The sequence below is a fragment of the Oryzias latipes genome, chromosome 10 (assembly GCF_002234675.1).
Source record: "Oryzias latipes chromosome 10, ASM223467v1".
Classification (NCBI taxonomy): Eukaryota; Metazoa; Chordata; class Actinopteri; order Beloniformes; family Adrianichthyidae; genus Oryzias; species Oryzias latipes.
The window spans coordinates 8,716,906-8,739,700 of record NC_019868.2 but is presented as its reverse complement, the minus strand read 5'-3'; the positions used below and the strand labels follow the sequence as shown (position 1 = coordinate 8,739,700).

Sequence of the window (22,795 nt, the reverse complement as noted above, 5' to 3'; positions counted from 1 at the left end):
TCCAACTGAGTTAGAAAGTTATGTATTGCAGCATTAGTCATCTTGTCTGTTGTTGTTGATGAGGTCATCACATTATCACCGCACTGTATTATTTTTTGAAGGTTTGTTTTTTCTTTTTTTTTTTTAAGTTCTGCATATGGTGCGTGGTTGGAACTATAATCAACACATTAAACACATTCATCTTTGCTGATAATTTAATTTTTCTGCTAGTCCTGTGTTCAGACTTCAAGGGTTTCTGGGGGAAACCTTTTATTTCTGTTCTCCTTCACTCCCTGCGCCGCACCTCTCACCTCTTACCGGCGCACAGCTGTCACTCCCTCTATTCACACACACACACAGACACGCGAGCGGTTTCAGAAACAAATCCTCATTGATTCTACAACAGAAGTTTCCGTCTCGCAAGGAAATACAACAAATTTACTGCGTTCTAATTATTAATTTCTATTGTATTCATTTCCATTACAAGCTGCGTGCGTTTTTAAGTGCCCCGCGTTCTTCATGGGTGTCAGGCTTCATGGCTACCGCAAAGGTGACAAAGTGTCTGCAGTCTCGTTTATTACTGGAGAATATATAATATTCTGAGAAGATGTCTGTACCAGAGAGCATAGGTGAAGCCTCGCGTGCAGCTCGAGAGCGGTCCACTGCAGAAGAATCAACACGTACCCCCAACACACTCGTGTGTACTCCTTCCTCCTACACACACAGCGCGCTGACACACATACGCATAGGGATTCTACAACACCTATATAGTTAGTTCATTAGTTAGATAGGTAGTAGTTATTTGTTACTCTTATTTGTTAATAAAGAATATTGTGTGAACAAATTCTCAGTCAATAGGGCATCTTTCTTTTCTTTCTTTTTTTCAAACCACCAAACCTAATTGGAGGTTGGGACTACAAGGCAGCTGCTCTATCTCTAAGCCACATACATTATTTTTGTTTGCATCCCCGTTTTTACCAAAACAAGTGGCATCGGTGCACTTGAATTTAAAGACATACATTTTAAGAACACTTTTTCTTTTTTTATTTATGGTGTTTTGAGTTGACTGGTTAAAATGTTGATTCTTGAACAAAAACCTACAGCTCAAGAAGCACAGAAGAGTCTCTGAATTTTAAAAAAGCTTATCCCAAAGTTATCCCTGAGTCTAGACAGACATCATTAAAAATGTCCATCTTATTAGTAGTTTTCTTTTGCAACAGTTGTTTATCTGGGTCACCTAAATCATAGTGAGACTGGTAATATATTCATCTGGCAGTGGTTTAAACCAAAGGATTTTGTTCAATAATTTTCTTAACAGCTTGTAACTGAACTTTCAGTCCATTGAGTGGATGTGGGATTTTCCTGTGAAGCCTGAGCAGAATGAAAATGGCCTTTTCATGTCTGGGGGAAGGCGGTTCAAACTTGATCTAATGAGCTACCAGTGAGCTTTAACTGTGCAACTGAACTTGTTTTCTACATCTCAATGCATCCTTGTTTCCCTTCATTCTGTCAATCTAATAGGCTTAGGCACAATTTGATGCAAAAAACCTACATAAACATTGTATCAACAGATTTCAAGATGTTAAAGTTAAGACATTTTCAAATCAAATTAAGACCATGTCTATAGAAAATGGACACCATGTGTGGTTGGGTGAGCACATATTTACATATACACAGGGGGAAAGTACATTTTTGTTTATGCTGGTACTATTTACTTCATTCATTTTGTTTCCCAACTAATGACTAATCCGCGATGATCCAGTATAAACTGAGGGAAGTGACTTTAACAAAAAAATTAAAAAATTACAAACAAAATAGAAAAGTAGAAGTCCGCTCCTACACTTGATAAGTCAAGTGGACCGGTGGACGGAGCAACCGTGTCTCTAAGCAGAGCAGTCGGACTTTGTGTTTGAGTGGAAGGGAGGATGCTTTGTTACGTGTGCGCAATGTGTGAGAGACTTCGGACTGTGATCCGTCCCGCAGCTCAAGGTGAACGAGCTACCGAACTCAGGAGAACCGGGTCGTCCGGTAAAAGAGTGTGTCCGGGCACAACCACCACATAGCGGCTTTGGGGCAGTGTGTGAGCTTTTCAAAGCAGAAATGTCGCTCAGTCCTTAGAAACCATTCAAACAATCAAGTGAATTTGTGTTTCCAGTCGTGTCCTGACAAAATAAAGGCTGATGTTATTCCCACATATTTACATGCAGCCAAGCTGCAGATTGCAGCATTTCCCGCATGGATTTTATGTTCATCAAAGGCTAAATGTTGTTAGCGTGTTAGCCTCTCTTAGCCCTGGCTTCTTCCGGCTCCAATCTTCAACAGAAAAAGCACTGACCACACGGATTAAAAAAAAACGATGAGCGAACAGGCGCTTCATAATAACTGTAACATTGATGAAAGCAGGTTTAGCAGATCATCTAGGATATTACGGAGCTGCCAGATATCTATGTATGTAGCCTCACAGCGGAACTCATTTCCTCTTCCAGTATTTTTAAACACTACTGCGCATGTGCAAATGATTTATTCCGACCGAAAGTGTGACCCCATGTGAACGTTTGTTATAATCGGAAAAATATTTTCTGGGCCCATGTAAAAGGTTGAATTCTAATCCGACCATTGATGCGATCAAGATATTTTGCACATGTAACCGCGGCTTATGGTGTCCACTCGCAGCGTGGCGGGGGCGTGGCATCACGATGGTGTCTCTCCATCGTGATGTCAGTCAGCAATCACGATGGACGATGGTATCGTCCATTTTGGACGATGGTATCGTCCATTTTGGACGATGGTATCGGCCATCGGCACAACCCTAGCAACCACTAATTACGATAAGAATTGTAAAAGGAAGCGTTACAGCACTACAGATAAATGCAGTTAAGGATAAATGTAGGAAATGCACCTCTTTCTGTCTCATTTTCCATTTTCCCTGCATTTTTTTTCAATGGCTTTTTCAAACATAATTTTTTTCCCCCGCATGTTTTACTTCTACCCTTGCATTGAGGTTTATCTTGAACTATCAATCACAATAGTGTTCAGGAATTGTAAGAATCATTTATTGTTTTTCTTGCCCCATTGCAAACTAACCAACCTCCAGCCTGCACATAAATATGCCTCCTTGACCGTGAATGAATTAAGTGTCCCCACACAACAAATCAAACGTACCCTGTAAGACACGCATGCTCAATGTGTTGGTTTAGGGAAGTGAGAGAATTATTGGATAGTGAGAGGAGAGAGGGACGTAAATCCCATTTTTTAGTGATGATAAGACGCTAAAAACCACAGACGCTGAAAGAATGAGAAAGAACGCTGCCTGGTTCGCAGTTTTGGTGGCATTAGGAGCAATTTTAGCCCCCAGATTTGAATGAGTGCTAAAGCAGCAAAGAGCAGCGATGTTTTAGCCGGTACAGCATACCCCTGCCAGATCTTAGAACATTACGCAGTACTGGACCGGACCGGCTAACTTTCAGCCCTGAATATCCATATAATAAAAGGTTTAAAAAAGAAAATGGCACAATGATATTATACTGAATGTCTAATCTCTCATTCAAGTGACTAAGGCAGAAAAACATCACAAATGTTAGCATCTTCATTCTTTAATTAACAAATGTATTAAGTTGAATGATCCAACAACATTTGTAACTGTATCTATTGAAGCTGCATTTATAGCTACACATTTGTGGCTGTAAATATAGTATGATTTCTCACACATTCAGTTGGCAAGTGCTAACAAGCTTCATGAAATGTCAAAATATCCACCTAATTGTTTTCATTTGTTCAAAGTGTATTTTTACTTTACCATTCAGATGTCTTATACTGCTGCACCTGCTAGTGGCAATTTAATTATATATTACATATCACTTTGCAGACGCATGCTTAAGAGGAATTTTAATTCAAATATTGATAATAATAATAAACTGAATATTAATTTGAATTGTCAGCTCTGACTTCAAATTCCGTTTTTTCTTTTCTTTAACTTATTACTTCCTAGTTTGTTGTTGAATAAATGTTATATCAGTGGCTTTTGCAGCGAGAAAGCCCTTGTCCAAATCGCAGCTGGGACCTTTTTGTGTGTAGAGTTTGCATGTTCTCTCTGTGCATGCGTGGGTTTTCTCCGGCTTCCTCCCACAGTCGAAGAACATACTTCCAAGACTCTAACTTTTCCCAGGTGTGTATGAGTGTGTGACTGTGTGGCCCTGCAACAGGCTGACCTGTCTAGGGTGTAACCGGCCGTCGCCCAACAGTAGCCAGGTTAGGCACTGGCACCCAGCCACCCCAAAAGGGATGAAGCAGGTTAAGAAAATGTATGGATGGAAGTTCAGACAAATATAAAGCTGCCGTGTACATTTTTCCAGGTTAATCCATTTTCAAGGATGCAGCAACCCATATATTCAGCTAGACTGCTATTCACACAAATAGATGTTAACTTCCAATGTGTTTGAATTTAAAAGGTTCATTCACTGTTGCAGTTGAAGTCAGGTGACTAAATGTGCTCGGCCTTCTTGAGCTTCTTGATCAAGTGCGTTTCTTCTGGAGTCTATAGGTACTCTTTTTTTTCTGTGAAACTTTTATCTTTGCTTTCCTAAAAGTAAAATTGACTGTAGCTTCTGAGGAAAATGTCCTCTCTTTTCTCATTTATTTGATTGATTGAAAAAGTGGCATGGGGGTCATACTTTTTAAATACATCGCAACCAACTTCTCTCTGGATCAGTGCTGCAGCATCTGTTGACCGTCACCTTGCTGAAAATGACATTCAGAATAAATAAAAAGCATAATTATAAGATTTTACCAGATGCTTGAGTCACAGATAAGACAGATGTTGGTTGATTTCCTATTTTAAACTTTGTGAGCACTACATATATTTCCTACAGTATGTAATAGCTGGTATTGCACCAGATTTGTTCAATTATTTTAATATTAGAAAAATGAAGCAAAATAAAACTAACGCAGTTTAAGGAAAATTAAATTTTAAATCCACCAAAGCGATTTGAAATGACTCGCTTCACCAACAGAACCTCAAAAGAATTGTTTTTACATTTTGTTTTTGAAGACTAAAGAGTCACACAAGTTGCAGTAAATAACTACAACATTAATGCTACAAATTTCTGGGGCAAGTGGTAAATTATCTATTGCATGGGTAATGGCACGTTACACAACCAAGTCATCCTCCAATTATTCAAAGAAAGTGTTCATTCAAGCACATTTAAGCTTTAGAAATTGTTTAATGTTTTATAAAATGAGTGCATAGATTCATATAGTGTAGCCTATGGCCAATAAATAGCTGATGCAAACTAGTGAGTGTCATTTTCCTCAATAGTTTAAATAACAGCAAAAACAAGTCCCCTAGAAATAAGTCAAAATTGTGTAAAATTGTAATCTTTTTACTTTAAATGAAATTCAAAAAATGTACCAATGGGGTAAGAAAAAAATGCCTTTCCAAGAATTCATTAATACATTAAAACATATTTCTTAAGATTATTTTACAATTAAAAAAATGTCTTTAAAAATGTATTTTTCCTGCAAAACAGAAAATAGGATAATTTTTCTCAAAACAAGGCTCTTTCATGAGAAAAAGGTTTCATTTAATCCAAGAAAACCATACCTTTGTCCAATTGACCCTCTTCATCACATTTTCTGGCTTGTAGGTCTTCTTCGGCTCCAGTCCATAAGGAAGTTTGACGACAGGTGCTGAAGGGGGGGGCGGAGGCCCGCCGAGGCCTCCAAAAGGAGGAGGAGGAGGTGGCGGCCCACATCCTGGAGGAGGTGGGGGCCCTCCACCTGGTGGCGGAGGAGGCGGCGGTGGCGGGGGAATGCTGGCCTGGCCGGGGAGAGGCGGAGGAGGTGGAGGGGGGCATCCACCAGGTGGGGGAGGAGGCGGAGGAGGGGGAGGGGCTGCAGCCCCAGGTAAAGGTGGAGGAGGCGGGGCTCCAGCTGCCGCTGGGCCTGCAGCGATCTGCAGCAGAAGACGAGTGGTGTTACAGACGCAGAAGCAGTGAGGAAGACTCCGGTTTGATTCGAGTCTCATGTTGGAAAGAAATTAACCACAATTTCATAGAGAAGAATTTTCTTGCTTTGCTGACATGATAACAACTATATAGATGTTATATCTAACGTTATAACATGCAGCCAGATTCTACATTACTCATTTATAATGTCATGATAATGTAATAATCCCAATTTTGACAACTGAAGTTGTTTTTTAACAGCAGATTCCAGATGAGGGACAACAAAGCAAGTCTTCACTGTGTCCTTTTCCAAATAAGCCTCATTCATTTTAAAGCTTTTTAGTCAAAGCTAACAAAAATCAGCTGAAGGTGTAGTTTGTTGTAATCAGAGCTTATAGTACATTGGATGCTACATTTCACCTGGGTCCAAATTACCTCACTACCCCCCTGTTAGTGCACGATAAAGGCCATTCGCTATGTTGTAGGGAGGGGTGCACAAAGCATCATTTCAAGAATCCAGTGGCCTGGAAATTTTTCAGAAGTCTCAGCTAAAAAAGCAGTGTGCATCGATGCTGAATAGATTGGCAAATTTAGACCACAATGCATTGCACTTTTACTTTGGCAAATGGGTGATGCTGAACTTGGCATTTAAATTAAACATTTTTTTTTAAGTATTCAAATCCAGGACAATGGATAGTCTTGTGCTGTCTTTTGGGGGTTTGGGAGTAGTGAGTGAATTTGGAAAATAGCCACAGTTCAGGAAGATTGAATGTAAAAAATGTTTATTTGGTTCTTCAAACATAACATTTTTACTACTTTTAAACAATAAACAAAATTAAATAAAGAGTGAGCTGAAGCATCATGCTAATCAAAGCCCACCCAAAAAAGGACAAAATGAAGAAAAAGTAACTTGCCTTAACTTTAACTGGTGAAGGAAAAATGCTTTAGCTCAGATTTAATAATATCAACTACTTTTTATCCTTTTATAGAAAGAAATGATTTTGCTTTGTAGTAAAGTCTTTAAACAAGAGCCGTACATTGGTGGGCAATCATACTAACAGTATTTCTAACTAATCTGACTCTAATAAAACCACACAGTCACTGCAGAACAATCCCAACATGAACAAGTATCAGAAAGCAGATGATAATTCACAGTAAGTCTGAAAGCAAAATGTGCAGCGATAAAAAAAATATAAAAAAGTTATGCAAATTCTACAATTACAGGCTCTATTGTTCCATCAGGGTTCAGATTGGAAGTCAGCTTTAAACAAAAGTCTTTCCATTTGCACTCTTTATTTCCAGAACCAATTTTCCAGCCTGCATTTTACCCACTCACTTGATTTTGTGTTTAAATGAAATTGGCTTCAAATTTAAAGACATTACATAGTGTTTTATTACATAATGATATTGGCAGATGGTTTATTAGAGCCAAAATTAAAAAGGTGTTGTACGAGGAGCACCTCAGACTGATTGCTCTGAGCCCCTCGTTGAAGCCTGCATGCACTGATTACACGTCTGTCAATCTTTTAAGATTAATATGAGAGAAAGGAAGCAAATGAGATGCTGAATCAAAGCAAATTTGTTTCCATACCAAGGGCCCTCCATCTCTCTATTTACCTGTATGCAAACCAATCATAGAGCCAGTGCTGCAAATAAACATGGTGTAGCACATTGTTGCATTCAAGAATCCCTCTGAAGAATGATTAGAGAAGAGACAAGCTTCAAGGTTTTCTATAACATCCACATACAGCTAGATATAGTTATTCAAATTCAGAATTGCATTTGATTAGGGGGGCATACTTAGATTTGCTCACCTCTAGAAGCAGAGCTTGTTGGTGTTTGCTATAAAAACTAAACGATATTAAAGCCTCAAGTTGGCTGTACCTTCAACAGGCAAGGGAACCTTCAACAATTCTAATTTATTATTTTACCACTGTCCGGTGGAATTAAAATTTAAATTTTGGTTTTGTGAAAAAACACTGAGGTGTGATTTGTTTTATTTTTTTGTTTACCACTGAGAAGTTTTTAGATTTTTATTTATTTTTTTGCATTTTTGCTGACTTTGCATAGAACACAAGAAGTCTGTTTTTATTGAGTGGCATTTAAGGTTGTGACCAATGCCATGGCATATCCAAGCATCGATCACACTGAACTAATCCTGAGGGGTCAAACAGCCTTAAAGTCCCCCTCCAATCATCTTTTGATATATTGTAAAAATGTTCCTACTGTTTTTTTGTTTTTTATTGTGATTATACCAAAATCTAAAAACCTGGATCATTTTCTAGGACAGTTTGTTCAGTGGTTCAGTAGAACTTCCCCTCTGAGTTATTGGCAGGACTGTCAAGCCCACCCCCACTTCCCATCATCCATGTGCTTACACACTCTCCCGCTGACTTGCAGACCCTCACAACCCTAACCTAACATTACCAGTGTAACACAAACGGTGAGCAATATTGCAGCATACAGTTTTAGGTCAGATGTCAGCTCAGACGAGGAAAACAAAGACGTACGTGGATCTATGTGTCTGCATGTGGACACATCAGAACAAAGTAGGACAGGGAGCTTGTTGCTTGCTGTAGTAGGTTCTACATCAAGGCTCCAAGCTTTTCCCCATGGTATTTTTTATCTGTTTCTGATTCATAAATAAAGAAGAAATCAAAGAAATGTCCAGAAATGCACAATTTTAAGTTTACTTTTCTTTATATATGTTCTCCATCATCAGAAAAAAGCCACAATGTTAAAAACCCCAAACACTGGGTTTTTATTGGAGTGGGTCTGCAAAATGAGTCAAAACACAAGAGTGCTTTCAACCATTATCCTGTCTAATGAGCAGGTTTCAGACACTTAGCAGCAGTAAGACAAATGTTTTTGACATTTCCGCTTCATTTTAGTCCTAATGGAGATGAGGTCTTGCTTTGGTGGTCCATCAAACAATATTTAACGTTTCTCTGTTTTTATGAATCAATTTAATATTTAACTACCAAGTTGCAGAGTTTAAAATATAGAAACCATTTATTTCTTTCAAATGTTACCCATCATCCTCTAATTTCAAATTTGATATTTGTTAGCTGCTGTTGTTTTAATACACCTGGAACCAACAATGTGTTGAAACCCCTGCTTTCATAGAGGTGATGCAAACAGCCAATGACCTGATGCTTTTTTTGTTTGTTTGTTTTTATTAAAACTGAGCGAATAGGAACCTTTTTTTAAGGTGCTATTTTGTTGTCCAAAGCGTATTAAACCAAAAGGTTAATAATGGGATAAACTTGTAAATTGTGTTACATTAGTATGCCCCATCTTTGGCTATAAACGAAAGGAAAATCTGACAAATCCAGTTCAGATATAAACTCCTCTGGACTTAATATAGAGGTCAGCAGAACAGCTAATTACGGCTGAAAGAGATGTGGTTAAATTGTTGTGCCCGACTTATGCCTAATTAAAAATAAAAACAAACTAACAAATAAATAAAAGAACCCACAAACTGTTTATTCATGGAAATTGGATCACATATATAATTGGAATGTAGGATTAGGAAAAGTGTTTCTGTAAAATGCAAAGCATGACAAGACGAGTGGTGAGCATGCAGAAAAAGATAAATCAGACCTATAATCACAGAAACTATTTGACACAATTCAATCCGTCTTCATTATGAAGGACGTTTGATTGGAGGTGAGGTTTTGAAGTGGTATGCATGCAAAACAAAATGAAACCCACCTTGGCTTCAGATTCCCAGATGAGTCTCTGAGCCTCTTTAAGCTTGACTTTCTCAATAGTTAACTGTGCACACACACACACACATACACACACAGGATGACCAACACACACATCACAACACACAAAGCGAGTAGTAAAGAGGCACAAATGGGGTGTGTTAGAAAGACAGAAGAGGAACACTAGTACATTTCATACAAAACCCACACCAAGCACAATAAACTGAAGAAGAGGTGAAGAAAAGGAGGAGGGGGTCTTTTACACTGTTAATGACAATTACAATGACGTGGGAGAGGACGTAGGGCAGACTGTCCTGTTCTTCTGCACCTAAAACAAGATGCAATCTCTCTCCAAGTCGGTGGAGTGCAATGGCTGCATGAAAGGAACGCGGGCTGTGCCACTGACAGACAGCTGGTCTACCTTCAAACCCCTTCTTTCATCCGACTTTCTTCTCGTTCTGGCATTGCAAAAAAACCATTTCAACTCTAAACTCTGTGATGTGAGATGAACACTGATTCCAGTGTGTAGTCTTTGTTTTAGAATTGTACCCATCATGCTTTGATATTTCACTCCGTGCAGCCCTGCCTGCATAAAGACGATGGGAACATTTTCCACAGCAACTGAGCTGTTTTTATGGAGTCAGTCCCACTGAACACTTTGGGCTGTGGAGACCTAAATATTTAATGCATATTAGAGAGGGGGGAAAATAGATGGAAAATTGGTACTAAAGTGCAATATTTGAACCTGGAAGAGTTGTTAGTATATATGTCAACCTTGGGGATTAGTTCCATCCCAAAAAAAGGAAATTTTGTTATCCCTGCTCTCCAAGGTCTTTTAAGCATTATTAAAGACCAAATTGGAAACGTTGCTATAGATGGGAAATGCGTTTGAGCGACAGTGTTTTTGGCTTAACAAGTAACGTGGCCCCACCTCACCACATCACAGTTACTTCATTATTAATTTTGCTGTCATTGCCAGTCAAATCCTATTATCAGTCAGGTTAGAAAACAGTTTGGCACTAACAGATAGAGTGGTCTACCCCCCCTGCTCCCCCCATCTCCTATGGGGGCCATGCTAGGTCAGCTAAGAGAAGGCCAAGTTGTTAAAACCTATTAATGGGATAGCCAGCATGTAGTTCCAGCACACCACTGCAGTGCTACATAATTCATCTCATCCAGAGCTGATTCAGTGAATAGCTACGTTTTCCCCTGGAAGGGTTTCAAGCAAAGGTTTGGGCAAAGGAGTTTTTTTTTTTTTTTCTCTGATTTGGTGGTTCTTTGTTGATGTTTACAAGCAGAAACTCCACTTTACTTGATTGGGAGATAATCAAACAGTCGCATGAAGCACGCTGCATGCTACAATGCCAAAAGTTCTAGAAAAAGACTCATTAAGTGTGCTGGTTCACAAACACAGTGGAAAGAAATGACAGAAGCACACTTGAGCTTTCCGAAAAGAAATCACTCTGGCAGATGAAAGGTTAGGTTTGGATCTCACTTCATTTATATGCAGCAAAATGACAAGTGATGCTTTGATAGACAAACTGAGTGTGTGCTCTCACACAGGTTTGAAGTTTCCATGCTCTCATGCTTAATGACTTCTCTGAAACACCAGGCCAAATGTGGAGAAGTCTGCAGAACGCACAGTTGCAACCTTGTCTGAAGATAAAGGAAGGAAGAGAATCTGATGGAAAAAAACATCAGAGTTCCCTGCTTGAGGTGAAGATTCAACTGTTTGTACTTTTTATTACTAAATGTATAATTTCTCCACCTGGGAGGGATTTCCCAGAAACCAGTCAGTGCAAAGCCCACTTTCTGTACTACAAGGCAAACTTAAAAGCCTTATTTTATTTTTATTTTCAAACTACAGTGCACCTTGTAATCCGGACAGTATAGATGGATTCATTCTGGTTTTGCTTACTGATTTTGAGAGGCACATGGTGCTCCGTCAAAATATTTGGTAGGGTGTTATTGTGAATCCGCTTATGCGGCTAACGTGTAGTGGTGTCAGACTTTTTTTATGTGTTACTAACAAGGTTAAGAGTTACGTAGTCAGAGTTACATGCATTGTTTATACACTAATGCTTCTAACATGTAGAATGTCACAAACAAGTTCTAGAGCACATGTGTCAAATCAAGGCCTGCGGGTCAAATCCGGTCCGCCAAGTAATTATATCCTGCCAGCCAGATGGTTTTGCATTATTATAATTAATGGCCCAGCAACGTGTCGTACTGGTAATATATTTTAGTAATGTTAGATTGAGGAGACTGGAATATCAGTTATCATGAAAAGCGACGTTACTTTTGGGTCACACAACGTTGTCAACGTATCTATTCTCTCCCTCCCTCTCACTCATGGTGCAGAAAGAAACAAATATAACAGGATAAAAGAACTAAGGGCAAAATAGTGTAAAACAGCCGGACAACAAAACACAGACAAAAACTCAAACTTTAACCCCAAAGGAATAATATCCCACAATTCCCTGCACTGTCAGTAGGCCCAATCCCAGTGTGTCTGTGACCTTCACTACACCCTATTAGCTACAAAGCCCATCAAGCAGTACCTTGCCGAACACCACTTTTGCCAGAATGGGTGATTTCCTGCCCATTGGGGGGGGGGGTTAGATTCTACATTTGTGGGCAAAAATTGCTATTGAGGGGTGGACATCATTTGGGTTGGGTTGGTTCCTTATTGAAACAGGTCTCAGCAGAGACGTGCGGTATGGGGATGGAAAAAGGTCAAGGAGCTCCTCACCTGTAATTTATCCTCTCCACTGTGAAGAACTAAGAAAAAAACTGAAATGTGTCCACTTAATCTATTCTCTAAATATAATCTAAATTATTGACTCTTAATATGTTTTAGCCTCAAACTCACTGTATTTTGTATTTTTCCTTTACAATTACGCCGCAGAATGTGAAGTGAAACAGCACACAGAGCACAGCCTTGATTGTGCAATCCCTAATAAACTTGGGTCATCGTGTGCCTTTAGTTTATCCTACTTATGCTAATAATGTCTTTAGTGACTATTTATACATTGTCAATATTTTTATGACATGTCTTTTTTTTCATAAAATATCTATTTTACGTTTGTCTGTGTTTTTTTTGGTATTTGCATCTGACATGAAAGCTGCACTGAAAAGACAGATGGAGGCAGTAAAACAGCTGCACTATTTCATTATTAAATAAACAATAGATCATTTAATTTTGAATGTATGTGAATGTTTTGGGGAGGATTTTTGCTGTTGGTGCTGCACAAAAGTAGGAAAACTCAAAATATTTTTGGGGTAACCCCAAGTTATTAGGTTTCGTTTTGTTTTTTGAAAAGCGAAGTCACTCTGATACGTTTCACAAAGACACAGGACCTCACAAACCGAACAGAAAAAAACTAAATGCCAGGAGTCCAGCTCTGGCAAAACGACACAAGAGCAAAGAAAACGGATTTGATTTGATTTGTTTTTGCAATAAAGCAATCGTTTTATTTTTATTTGTTTTGTTCTGCAGCACGTTCATATTTGTACAACCTTGACAGGATCTACTGTATTTTTATGGAGAGCAACATCTCTTGGGATATTTATAAGTTTATTTTTTGTATATAAAATGACACACAAGTAAAGAAATCTGAGCGTCTTTTCTTTAAACGTGCCATTAATCAGTTTATGGAACTTTTATCATTTTGACAGAATCTTTATTATTTAAGGTTTACGTAGAATAATATTCCTGTCTGTTTTTATTTATATTTATGTTAAAATAAGACACGTTTTAAAAGTTTACAGGTTTAAAAATGTAGTTTTAGTGTGTTAAAAAAATGTTTTTCCTGTTCGTCCCGCAACTTAAAATGTGTTTTGTATTTTGACCCCTGTGTGACTGAGTTTGACATCCCTGTTTTAGGGTTACTGTGAACACAGTTTATAAAGTCCAACTGACTGATGGACTTATCTCTCACTCTTTTGTCTCCCTTAATGCGCCTTATATGTGACATAAGTTTAAAAGTAGACCATTCATTGAATGGGTCTACTTTTCTATAATCCAGTGTGACCTACAGTCTAGTGCAGAAAATATGTTATATCATTCTATATAAAATGCCATCATTATGTGACACAAAGTAATACCTTAGAGTGATTTGGTACTCATGAAGTTTAAAATGCCATCAAAACAATTCAATTCAAACTCAACAGCAGCTACACTGAACTCCTAATAGTTATTTACTTGCTGAGAAATGTAGAAGGTAATGAAGGGCCTATAGCTTTAATGCCCCTGCATTGAGAGTGATGATCATCTTTGGCAAAGCCCAGTCTTTGAAGGAGCATTAAGACAAACAAGCAAAACACGCTCCAACTCTGTTGGACACCTCTGCTCTACACTAATTACTGAACACTGGCTCTGGAAACGGGCCAGTCGATTGTTTGCAAAAAAAGAGGAAAGGAAGGAAACCAGGGATGTTTGTAAAAGTTGAAAAGGGTGTCACAATTAGGAGAAAAAGACAAGTGAGATCAAGATTTTAGCTCTAAACAGATGGTAGGAGGAAGATATTACATGATGACGTGATACATGATGATAATAGTGAGGATTTTGTGATTAATAAGACCTTTAAAATAATCACACCGTTAATGAATGGTCTATTTTCAAACTTGTGTCTTTTATAAGGCGCACTGAACTATGGGCCGCATTAAGAGAGACAAAAGAGTTAGAGATGAGTCTGTCTTTCAGTCACACTTTGGTCACGCCGTTCACACTAATTCCAATTCTTGTTTGTGACACGCTACATATTTGCATATTCACAATACCTGTAACTCCAGACCTTGTTTGCAACACAAAAAAACAGACTGATCCCACGAAAAACAATTGTTACTGTGACTACGCTATCTCTTAAGCGTTGTACTGGTAAATAAAAACACAGTGCAATGCCGCTAGGTTAGCAAATTCATAAAACATGTAACTCCCAACTTTATTTGCAACAGGTTAAAAAAACAGACACATACCGCTAAAACAGATGTAACTGTGACTACGCTACGCCAAACTTTCTGCTCCAAAAACAGCTTTTAAACTGGCTTTGCAGGTAAAGTTATTCAGACGGTTAAGTGCAAACACACAATATAGGAAATTTAATTTTGAAAAGAAAGAAAGAAGCCATTTCTTGTGTAGCTAAACCATCTTTCAATGCTAGTTTATATTAAATTCCCTTTGCAGATAGGCAAACTGCTTTTTCATCCCAAGGTAGTACTAAAGTGTTTAAAATTGGGTTAAGGGGGAAATAGCAGTCATTTTCTGTGCTTAAAATGGAGGGTTTTGCCTGGGAAGAAAATACGTGGAAGCCTGGAAAAGAAATGCAATCCATCTCTGTGATGATAGAATTTCACAGGAAAAGCTTCAATAGAGCAATTTGCTTGTACGATGAGCTACAACTTAGGCAGGAGATTGACCCTTTATTAAATCAGATGTTCTCGCATGGATAATAACTCCCACTTACAGGAGCTTCACATCTGTGAGTGGACTGGAAAGGCATCCTTCTGACCAAATCAAACCTTTTCTAGGCACCATTACTCATCTGCGACGAGACTTTTAAGACAAAACGTTTCATTTTGTAGGGATTTCAGGATGAAAGGGAATGCCGATCAAACTGATTAAAAGCACTTAGGAAACCTATGACTGACGTCTTTGTTCATATGTTATGAGGTAATAAAGACAGTATTAGAGGGGCTTGTTTTTCCTGCATTTACCTGGGCCTCCAAGGCTTGCATCTTCGTCTGAAACTCTTTGATTTTCTCTTCCAACTTTTGACATTCAGCCTGGGCCTCCTGTCGTGCACTGAACTCCTCATCAAACTGTGAGAAAGGAGGACACAGATACATGTGTGTGAGCAGTGCAAAGACATGTCAACACATACACACATGCAGGTGGGCGGCGGGGGGTCTCATGAGCGTGGCCACGAGGCGTCAGCAGACAGAGGAACGCACTTTTTTTACGCTCTTCGGCCTTTTTCTATTCATAGCTCCACCGGCCCAGGAGCCATGTTGTCTTCTGTCTTGGTTCCAGGCTTTGTGTACTTGCATGTGATAGATCTAACCTTTACAGACACCAAGCCGTGTCGCAGCAATGACTTCACTGGCCTAGCAGGGTGCAAGGTGGCGATGGTGGGGCGTTTTTCTTAAGAAAAAACACCCACAGGACCCCTGACGGTCAAGATTCCAGATATTTATTTTTTTTTAATTTGGCTTTACACATTTCCAACATCAAACTTTTTTAGGTACTGCAAAAAAAAAACAAGTTCAGATTTTTTTTCCCCTCTTAAAATTTAAAATATGCGAAGAGAGAGAAAATGACCATTATGAAAAGCTGAATTGCAAAAAAAAAGCTGCACATAACTTCACTCTCCCTGGCACTATGCACAGATAAGTGTACATCTTCTTGTAATGCTGATACGGATCATGTAGCGTCACAGCCAGGTATTGATCAGGGCATGGAAAATCAATAGCTTGTCTGGGGGGTCTGGCGAAAAAACAAACATTGCTGATGGGAGCTGGCCAACCAAAAGGGGGGCTGTTGGAGTGATGAATGCCTCACCTTTTTGGAGTATTCTGCAGCCTTCTGTTCGCTCTCTTCAACTTTGGCTTTATCCACACACTGATCTGCAAGACAGTCACAGTTATGAAAGGATTCTCCAAATGCTAATACTGTCAAAGACGTCACAGCAGGTTAACTTTTGAGAAACTCTTGTGGCTTGTTTCAAAGCCAACAGGGCGTGTAATTGCAATTCAAATCTTTTTGGCGTGTTTGGAGGATGACAGTATGTTACAATAATTCATAAGCTTTTCTAAAGCCAATGACACTTTCTACAACCTGGATTTACTTTTAATATTCAATCATTTCAAGTATAAAATCAATTGATTTAATGTGTACAATAGATGTGTGTGTACACATGCACAATTAAATACACATATTACCAAAAAAAATTAAATTAATAACAAACAAAACAAGTAAAAATACCTTACACACATGCCCTAGCACAGGGGTTTGCAACCTGAGGCTCTGGAACTACATGCCACTCTTTTATCTTTGCATTGCAGCTCTTTGGCTTAAAAGTAATGCTAATGCTTTGAATAAAAAATAGGTTCATTAGTGAAGTTAAGCACATATTTGTATCATGTGTAGCACAACTTGCTGTTCAAAAATTCTTCAAGTATATGTTTTATTTACATGTATAGAATTGTTCTTATTAGATTCTACACTGGTGTTGATGTTGTCATACTGATCTTTGGCATTAAGAGAAAAAGAAGGAAGGCAAATTAAAGTCATAATGATAGAAAACCCCATGTTTGTTTTGGCTTTCTTGCATTTTAATTCAAGCACATTTGCTGCACCAGAAGGATCGTATTTGACACGGTGTATTTTATGTTGAGAAGAACTTGTATGTGCAGCTGTAAAAAGCATAACATTTGAAATTGTTAAATATAGAAAAATTTAACACTGCTAGAATTCAATTATTGTAAATACATAAAAGCTACATTTAGAAAATGAATGGTCACGAAAAACAAGAATAAAGGGGAGCTTTGTGGCTCTCACTGGGTTTTGCTCAGTAGAAAACCGTAGTTCTTTTAGCGTTAAATGTTCCAGACCGCTGCTCTAAAAGAACCACCAAGAAGAGCAGAAATGTTCATTTTATTCAGGAAAACTTAAGATTTGGTTAGTAATTGCCCCTATGTTTATCCATTTACTAAACAACTCCTCCAGAAAATAAAAATATAAAGAAAATGTCGGGTACAAGGGGTCAGGGCGGTTAGAATTGTTTTCATTTTCACTTCCGGTTTTATTTTGACAACTTCCGGTTGCGTTCCTTGTTATGTTTGCTGTCTTTACTTCTGTGATTTATCGCACCTGGTTCGCACCTGTTTTCACTTCTCTGTGGTGTATATAGTCTGTTTGGCCGATACTTGTCACCGGATCGTTTTGGTTGCTCGCCTTCTTGGTTCTAGTCGTATGATTAAATCCTTCTTACCTACCTTCTGGTGTCCCGCGCTTGTGTCTACCTCTCCAGTCCTGACAGAAACACTAGTGCATAACTTTCCATCTGAATTTCATTGACTCCAACTTCAGACTGATTAAGTTTAAGCAAAAATGTAAAAGTTCGTCTTTACTGTTCGAGCCACATGGCTTATAAGGTGAGAGCTTTTTTTCTGAAATTGTGACCCGCCCACCGTTCAAATAGACATCTAATAAATATGTGTGAGCAGTAGATTATTCTGCTTTAAATGGGATTGAGAATGCCCCACAGCAACTTTGTCTTCATAAAAATTGGTATTATCCATATTTCCTGGCCTGTAAACAATCATTATTAGGGTCTCTGGCAAGATTGTCATGTGGTTGCTGACTCAATCTTCTACACCATTGATATTTGGCCAAACTGTGGAACAGTATTTTATTTTATTTTTTATTATAAAATGGAGAGACTTGCAATTTTGCTTTTCTTTAAATATTAGTAGAAAACCTTTTGAAATGTTGGTTGTAAAATGTGGGGTTTCCAAATGATGTGATCATCTGTTGTGACCTCTAAAGGTTTGATCACATTCATTTCCTGGTATATTTGACTCTATGTTGCGCAATTATTTTGCGATTTCCTAACAGCATTTTTCTGGCAATTTGTTTTTTTCTCTGATTTAAAAAAGATAGAAAGGGATTTTCTGGATTTTTTTCTGTCTCTCACAATTAAACAATAACCATGATGAACATTAAAGATGTCTCATCTTTTTAAATGGGACAACCTGTTAAATCTGTGACTGACAGTTACGTTTTTGCATCACTGAACTTGTACATTTTTTAATCATTGAAAACTGTTTGGAGATTAAACTGATTCATGGCACAAACAGGCAAAAATAAATGCAAAGACATAGAAACATCTGTAAAATTAGAAAAACACATATGAGACTACTACTAAAATGTGAAGTGAATGAAGCTGTGGACAAGGATGGGGAATGTTATCATGATGTGTTCATTAAAAACAGCACACCAGAGGAAAAACAGCCAAGATCTGCTGTGGGATCATTAATGCACATCATAGCCTCTTGTCTTTACCCTCACTTTATTCGCACGACTGTTTTCCAATAAAAAGAATCTCAACATGCACAGTTATTTGCTACTTAAGCATACAACAAAGTTGGATCAGCATGTTTGTTTGGAGAAATTCCATTTTATCTACTACACCCTTTCACTGTAACCATTTTATGCTTTCCAAGCTTTATTTGACAAACTTAGTATTTTTAATTACATTATTTAAGTTTTTTAATCAAATTTTAATGTAGATTTAGAGATAAAAAGCACAAAAAGCTGAAAGACTGAGTCTCCAACATGTCCTGTTCTTCTGCCACAGTTAAAGTTAAATGCAGTACCTGGTGGAGAACCGTCAAAAAAATAACAAAAGTGAGGATTTGCCTTAAGAAATAACAAAAAAAAAAGAATAAAAATGTTGAAAAAGATCAATTCTAAAGCCACACAAGTTATTTTTTACTCTCTAGCTCATTAAAAAGTCAGAGCTTTTTTAAAGATCATGAGTTTTTCAGACACATTTGGAAACTTTTAATGACCTTTTGTTAGATAAGAAAAAAGCTGTTGTTGAGTTAGACCAGTAAGTGTTATTTTTTATTATATTGTGCTACATTAAATATACCCATTATTGATGTATAACTTATTGCTTTCTGATTCTTCAATACTATAAAAGTAAAATTCAAGTTATTAGTGACTCTAGTTCGGAAATATTGTATTTTTGATGGTGATTTAGACAGGTCTAATGAAATACACATTATATGTACATATAAATTTGACAATGTAACGGATAATAAAAACTCAACTTTATTGACAAAAGTTTCAATGCTTAAAGTTATGATTTTTTCCAAAGTGTCAAAATGTTCAGAGCAAAGTTACCAATCAGGTGTGTGAAGTCCATCTCCAGTCTTCTACTGTAGCCAAAGTCAGGGTCCATCCCACTGCGATGCAGAACTATCTGAGCCACACTTTCCTCTATCACCTTGTAGTACTGAGGCCTAAAGGGTCACAGAGCAAAGCGGAAAAATCAGACGGGCCACAAAAGATCTGAGTGACACAAACCCGTACAAGGCCAATTAGCCAAAAACGATTCGCTCATTGAAAGCAAGAGGTCACAAAATGCCATGTCAAAAAGGCTGCTGCTGCAGAAAATAGGAACGCCATTAAATTTGATCACTTGCTTCACCCCGTTCATGAAATTAGCAGATTAATGGCGGCACAAAGCCCAAAATGGGATGGAGCTACTATTTCAAGGTGACGGAGGTTAGTCGAGGTCACGCTTGCCCTCTTGGATAATTTGCAATCATCTCTGCCAATTAAAACCGAGGTAAAGACTCAGATGTAAATCTAATCAGTGTAATGTGTGTAACTGAAAGCACAATGAGCAGGAAAACACGGGAGTGTGACTGAGGGAATCAGCCTGAGAGTCCGGTGCCATCGCAGGGGTTGATATCTGACCTTTTCCCTGTAACATTATCAACTTTAATTGCAAGTGACATTTAGCAAACACAATGCCATCTTAAACGAAGCCGCAAACTGAGAAATACCAATTTTCTAAGCATGACATGGAGCTCAAGATGATATTTAACATTATCACACCAACAAATACTTTTCCCCCCTTCTTTTTTTGTTTTTCTAAAGGCTCCATTGCTTGTAATCTGCGATTTTAAGTTCTGCATTAAGGTAGTTTTTCTCGCCATTTAACAAACTGAGATAAAAAAGGAAAACGACAACAGCAGACGGATAAAAGGACGCAAACATTCAAGTACTTGTGGCTAATTACTTTATAAAATATGTAATTTATTGAATACAAATTTCTGGTTGAAGAAAAGAACATTGATACGATATGGTTACAGGAAGACAGTCAGAGCGTCAGGAAATCAGACAGACCTCTGATTCAATCCCCACATCAACGTCATCCGTCTCTTCTGTAAATACTAGTTCAAAATGGGTCCAGAATGAAAGCTGGGCTCTTTCATCAGCGGCACAGTACAAACAGACCCCAAACAAGCTTTTAGAGGCAGATCGTGTTCCTTTAATATACATAAACTCTATTCCTTTTTTTAGAAAACATCTCTGTCTTTGCAGACTCCTTGTCTGGTCTGTAATCGTACACTGAGAGGATGACAAAGAGTTCACCATTTGATCCAAAAATCCCTGATATATAAATATGCTTGAATGCATTATTCTACTCTTTATGATTTATATAACGAAGGAACCAGAGAAGCCCAACGACGGGAGGTTGCAAGAAGTCAGTCAGATCAAAGCCCAGCGGTTTGTTGGTCTGCCATGAAAGGATGAACTCAGAGGAAGCTTCACTGTTGCTTAAATGTGATAATTGATTGTAGCAGGCAGAGCTGTGAGCAAAGTGCCTGTTGCTGGGTGGGATCGTTTTATAGACCGGAAACATAAAAAAAAAAAGAGAGAACATGTTTTGGAAAGAAAAAAAAAAAGAATGTGTGATAACGAGCACTTTGTGACTGACAAACAGCAAATAGAAAGAAGTTTCTATTTATTCAATATACAGTCTGTCTTTTTAAGACACTTTGTGGGTGGACAGACCATATCGGGTTATAAGCTGAAGTGCCAAATGGTAGAAATATTGGAGCCAAAGTAAATAAGAAAAAAAATAGCATTTAGGTGTGCTGTTTTGAAAAGCAGAAAGAGCCATAAATTAAACCTGAGCTGTTGAATTCACCCACTCGTGACTGGCACAAGCTGGTGAAAGCTCACACGTCGCCCTGCATGGCTTAAACACTGTGGCACTCGGCTTACAGCTGTCACCAATGCACACCACATTATTATCTCAATGAGCCACCCTATTTTCCCTCCCTCCCTTATTCTCCTCCACCAGCGAGCAGATACAGGCTAGGTGGAGATAACTAGAGACGGGAAGCGAGACCCAGAACTGTCAGGCCCTTGAGCAGTGGGCAGGGCTGGGTTCCCATATGTCCCCAGTATCATCCCCCCAACCTCTTCTTTTACTTTGGCACCTTCATTTCTTCCACTGATAGCACGCAGTTCGGCACAGCCCCAGCCAATTGAACCAGCTCCACTCCACATAAACCAGTGTAATCCCCATATCACCAGGCTCCAAAAGAGCAGATCTGCTCTATATTTACTGGGTGGGTTTCATGTGCTCCCATTCATTAGGCTTGCAAGGAGAGATTAATTATCAAACATAATCCAAGCCCCAGAGGCAAGAAAAACAACTAATGTTTTGTTAGGTAGAATTAAAGTAGACAGAGCAGTTTACACACGGTAGACAATGTTATGATTGGAATACTAATTTGAATATTTAATGAATTACTGGCAAATGAAGTAAAACAGACAGTTTTTTCCTACAATAATAAAAAAAATGACAGCAAATCTTGAGTCAAACCTTCACACCATGCTTTCAGTCGTTGGGCATGGCTGGACTGGAAGGATTTCACCCAGTCATGCTCAATAATTGCTGGAGAAACCAACTTTCGTGGAAATGGTTCATCTCAACAATGATAGTTTCTCTTCACAAAGTGAAAACTTGCTAACTTTAAAGGTGAAGGCTTAAAAGAGACGGATGGCACAAATTGGAAATCGCTGTATGCACTGCAGTGCTGCATCTTCCATCATCCTAACTGCACAGCTGTGATGTATGGGGAGTAAAATGCTTCACTCAAAGCTGATCTGTTGTTAATGTTCGTGTGCAGGAATTTCTCCCTGCATTTGTTACAACAGCTGGAAGGGGAAAGAAAATCAAAAACATATCTTTAAAATAGGTTGTCTTTTTTTTTTCTTTTCCCCCAGGATCACGGATCCAGGTTTGCACTGATTTTTGTCAGAGGGATGTAAATGAACACTGGGGGAGAGATGGACACAGGGATACTGAATGGTTAATGTGAAATCCATCCCTTATGTCCTTTAAAGTGATGAGGGATACATAATTCACAACTCTGAGGGGACAGACAGCAAATGGTTTTGTTACATTCATCCTCCTTTTATTCTGCTTTAATCTTCTATGTTATATTTTATGTCTTATTTCTCCAAAAAAAAGTTCTGACACAGCATGTTATTCATCTGTGCCGCTCTGACCACATTAGCACTTCTTTTTTTAAAACATAAAAAGATCCCTTTTTCCACTTCCACACTATTCT

General features: G+C 38.4%; 1 protein-coding gene across 8 annotated transcripts in view; it reads right to left on the bottom strand.

Annotated features, from left to right (window-relative positions):
- The window catches only part of diaph2 (diaphanous related formin 2), a 426,600-nt gene that overhangs the window by 251,451 nt on the left and 152,354 nt on the right, over window positions 1-22,795 (bottom strand). For 6 of the 8 annotated variants that reach the window (XM_023958996.1, XM_023958998.1, XM_023959002.1 and 3 more), the window contains 5 exons: window positions 19,542-19,660; window positions 16,191-16,255; window positions 15,347-15,451; window positions 9,636-9,698; window positions 5,579-5,929 (listed from right to left, as the gene is read on the bottom strand). In XM_023958996.1, coding sequence (XP_023814764.1) covers window positions 5,579-5,929; window positions 9,636-9,698; window positions 15,347-15,451; window positions 16,191-16,255; window positions 19,542-19,660 — 703 coding nt within the window. The remainder of the gene's footprint in view (window positions 1-5,578; window positions 5,930-9,635; window positions 9,699-15,346; window positions 15,452-16,190; window positions 16,256-19,541; window positions 19,661-22,795) is intronic. The other 2 variants (XM_023959001.1, XM_023959003.1) reach the window with 1 other exon arrangement.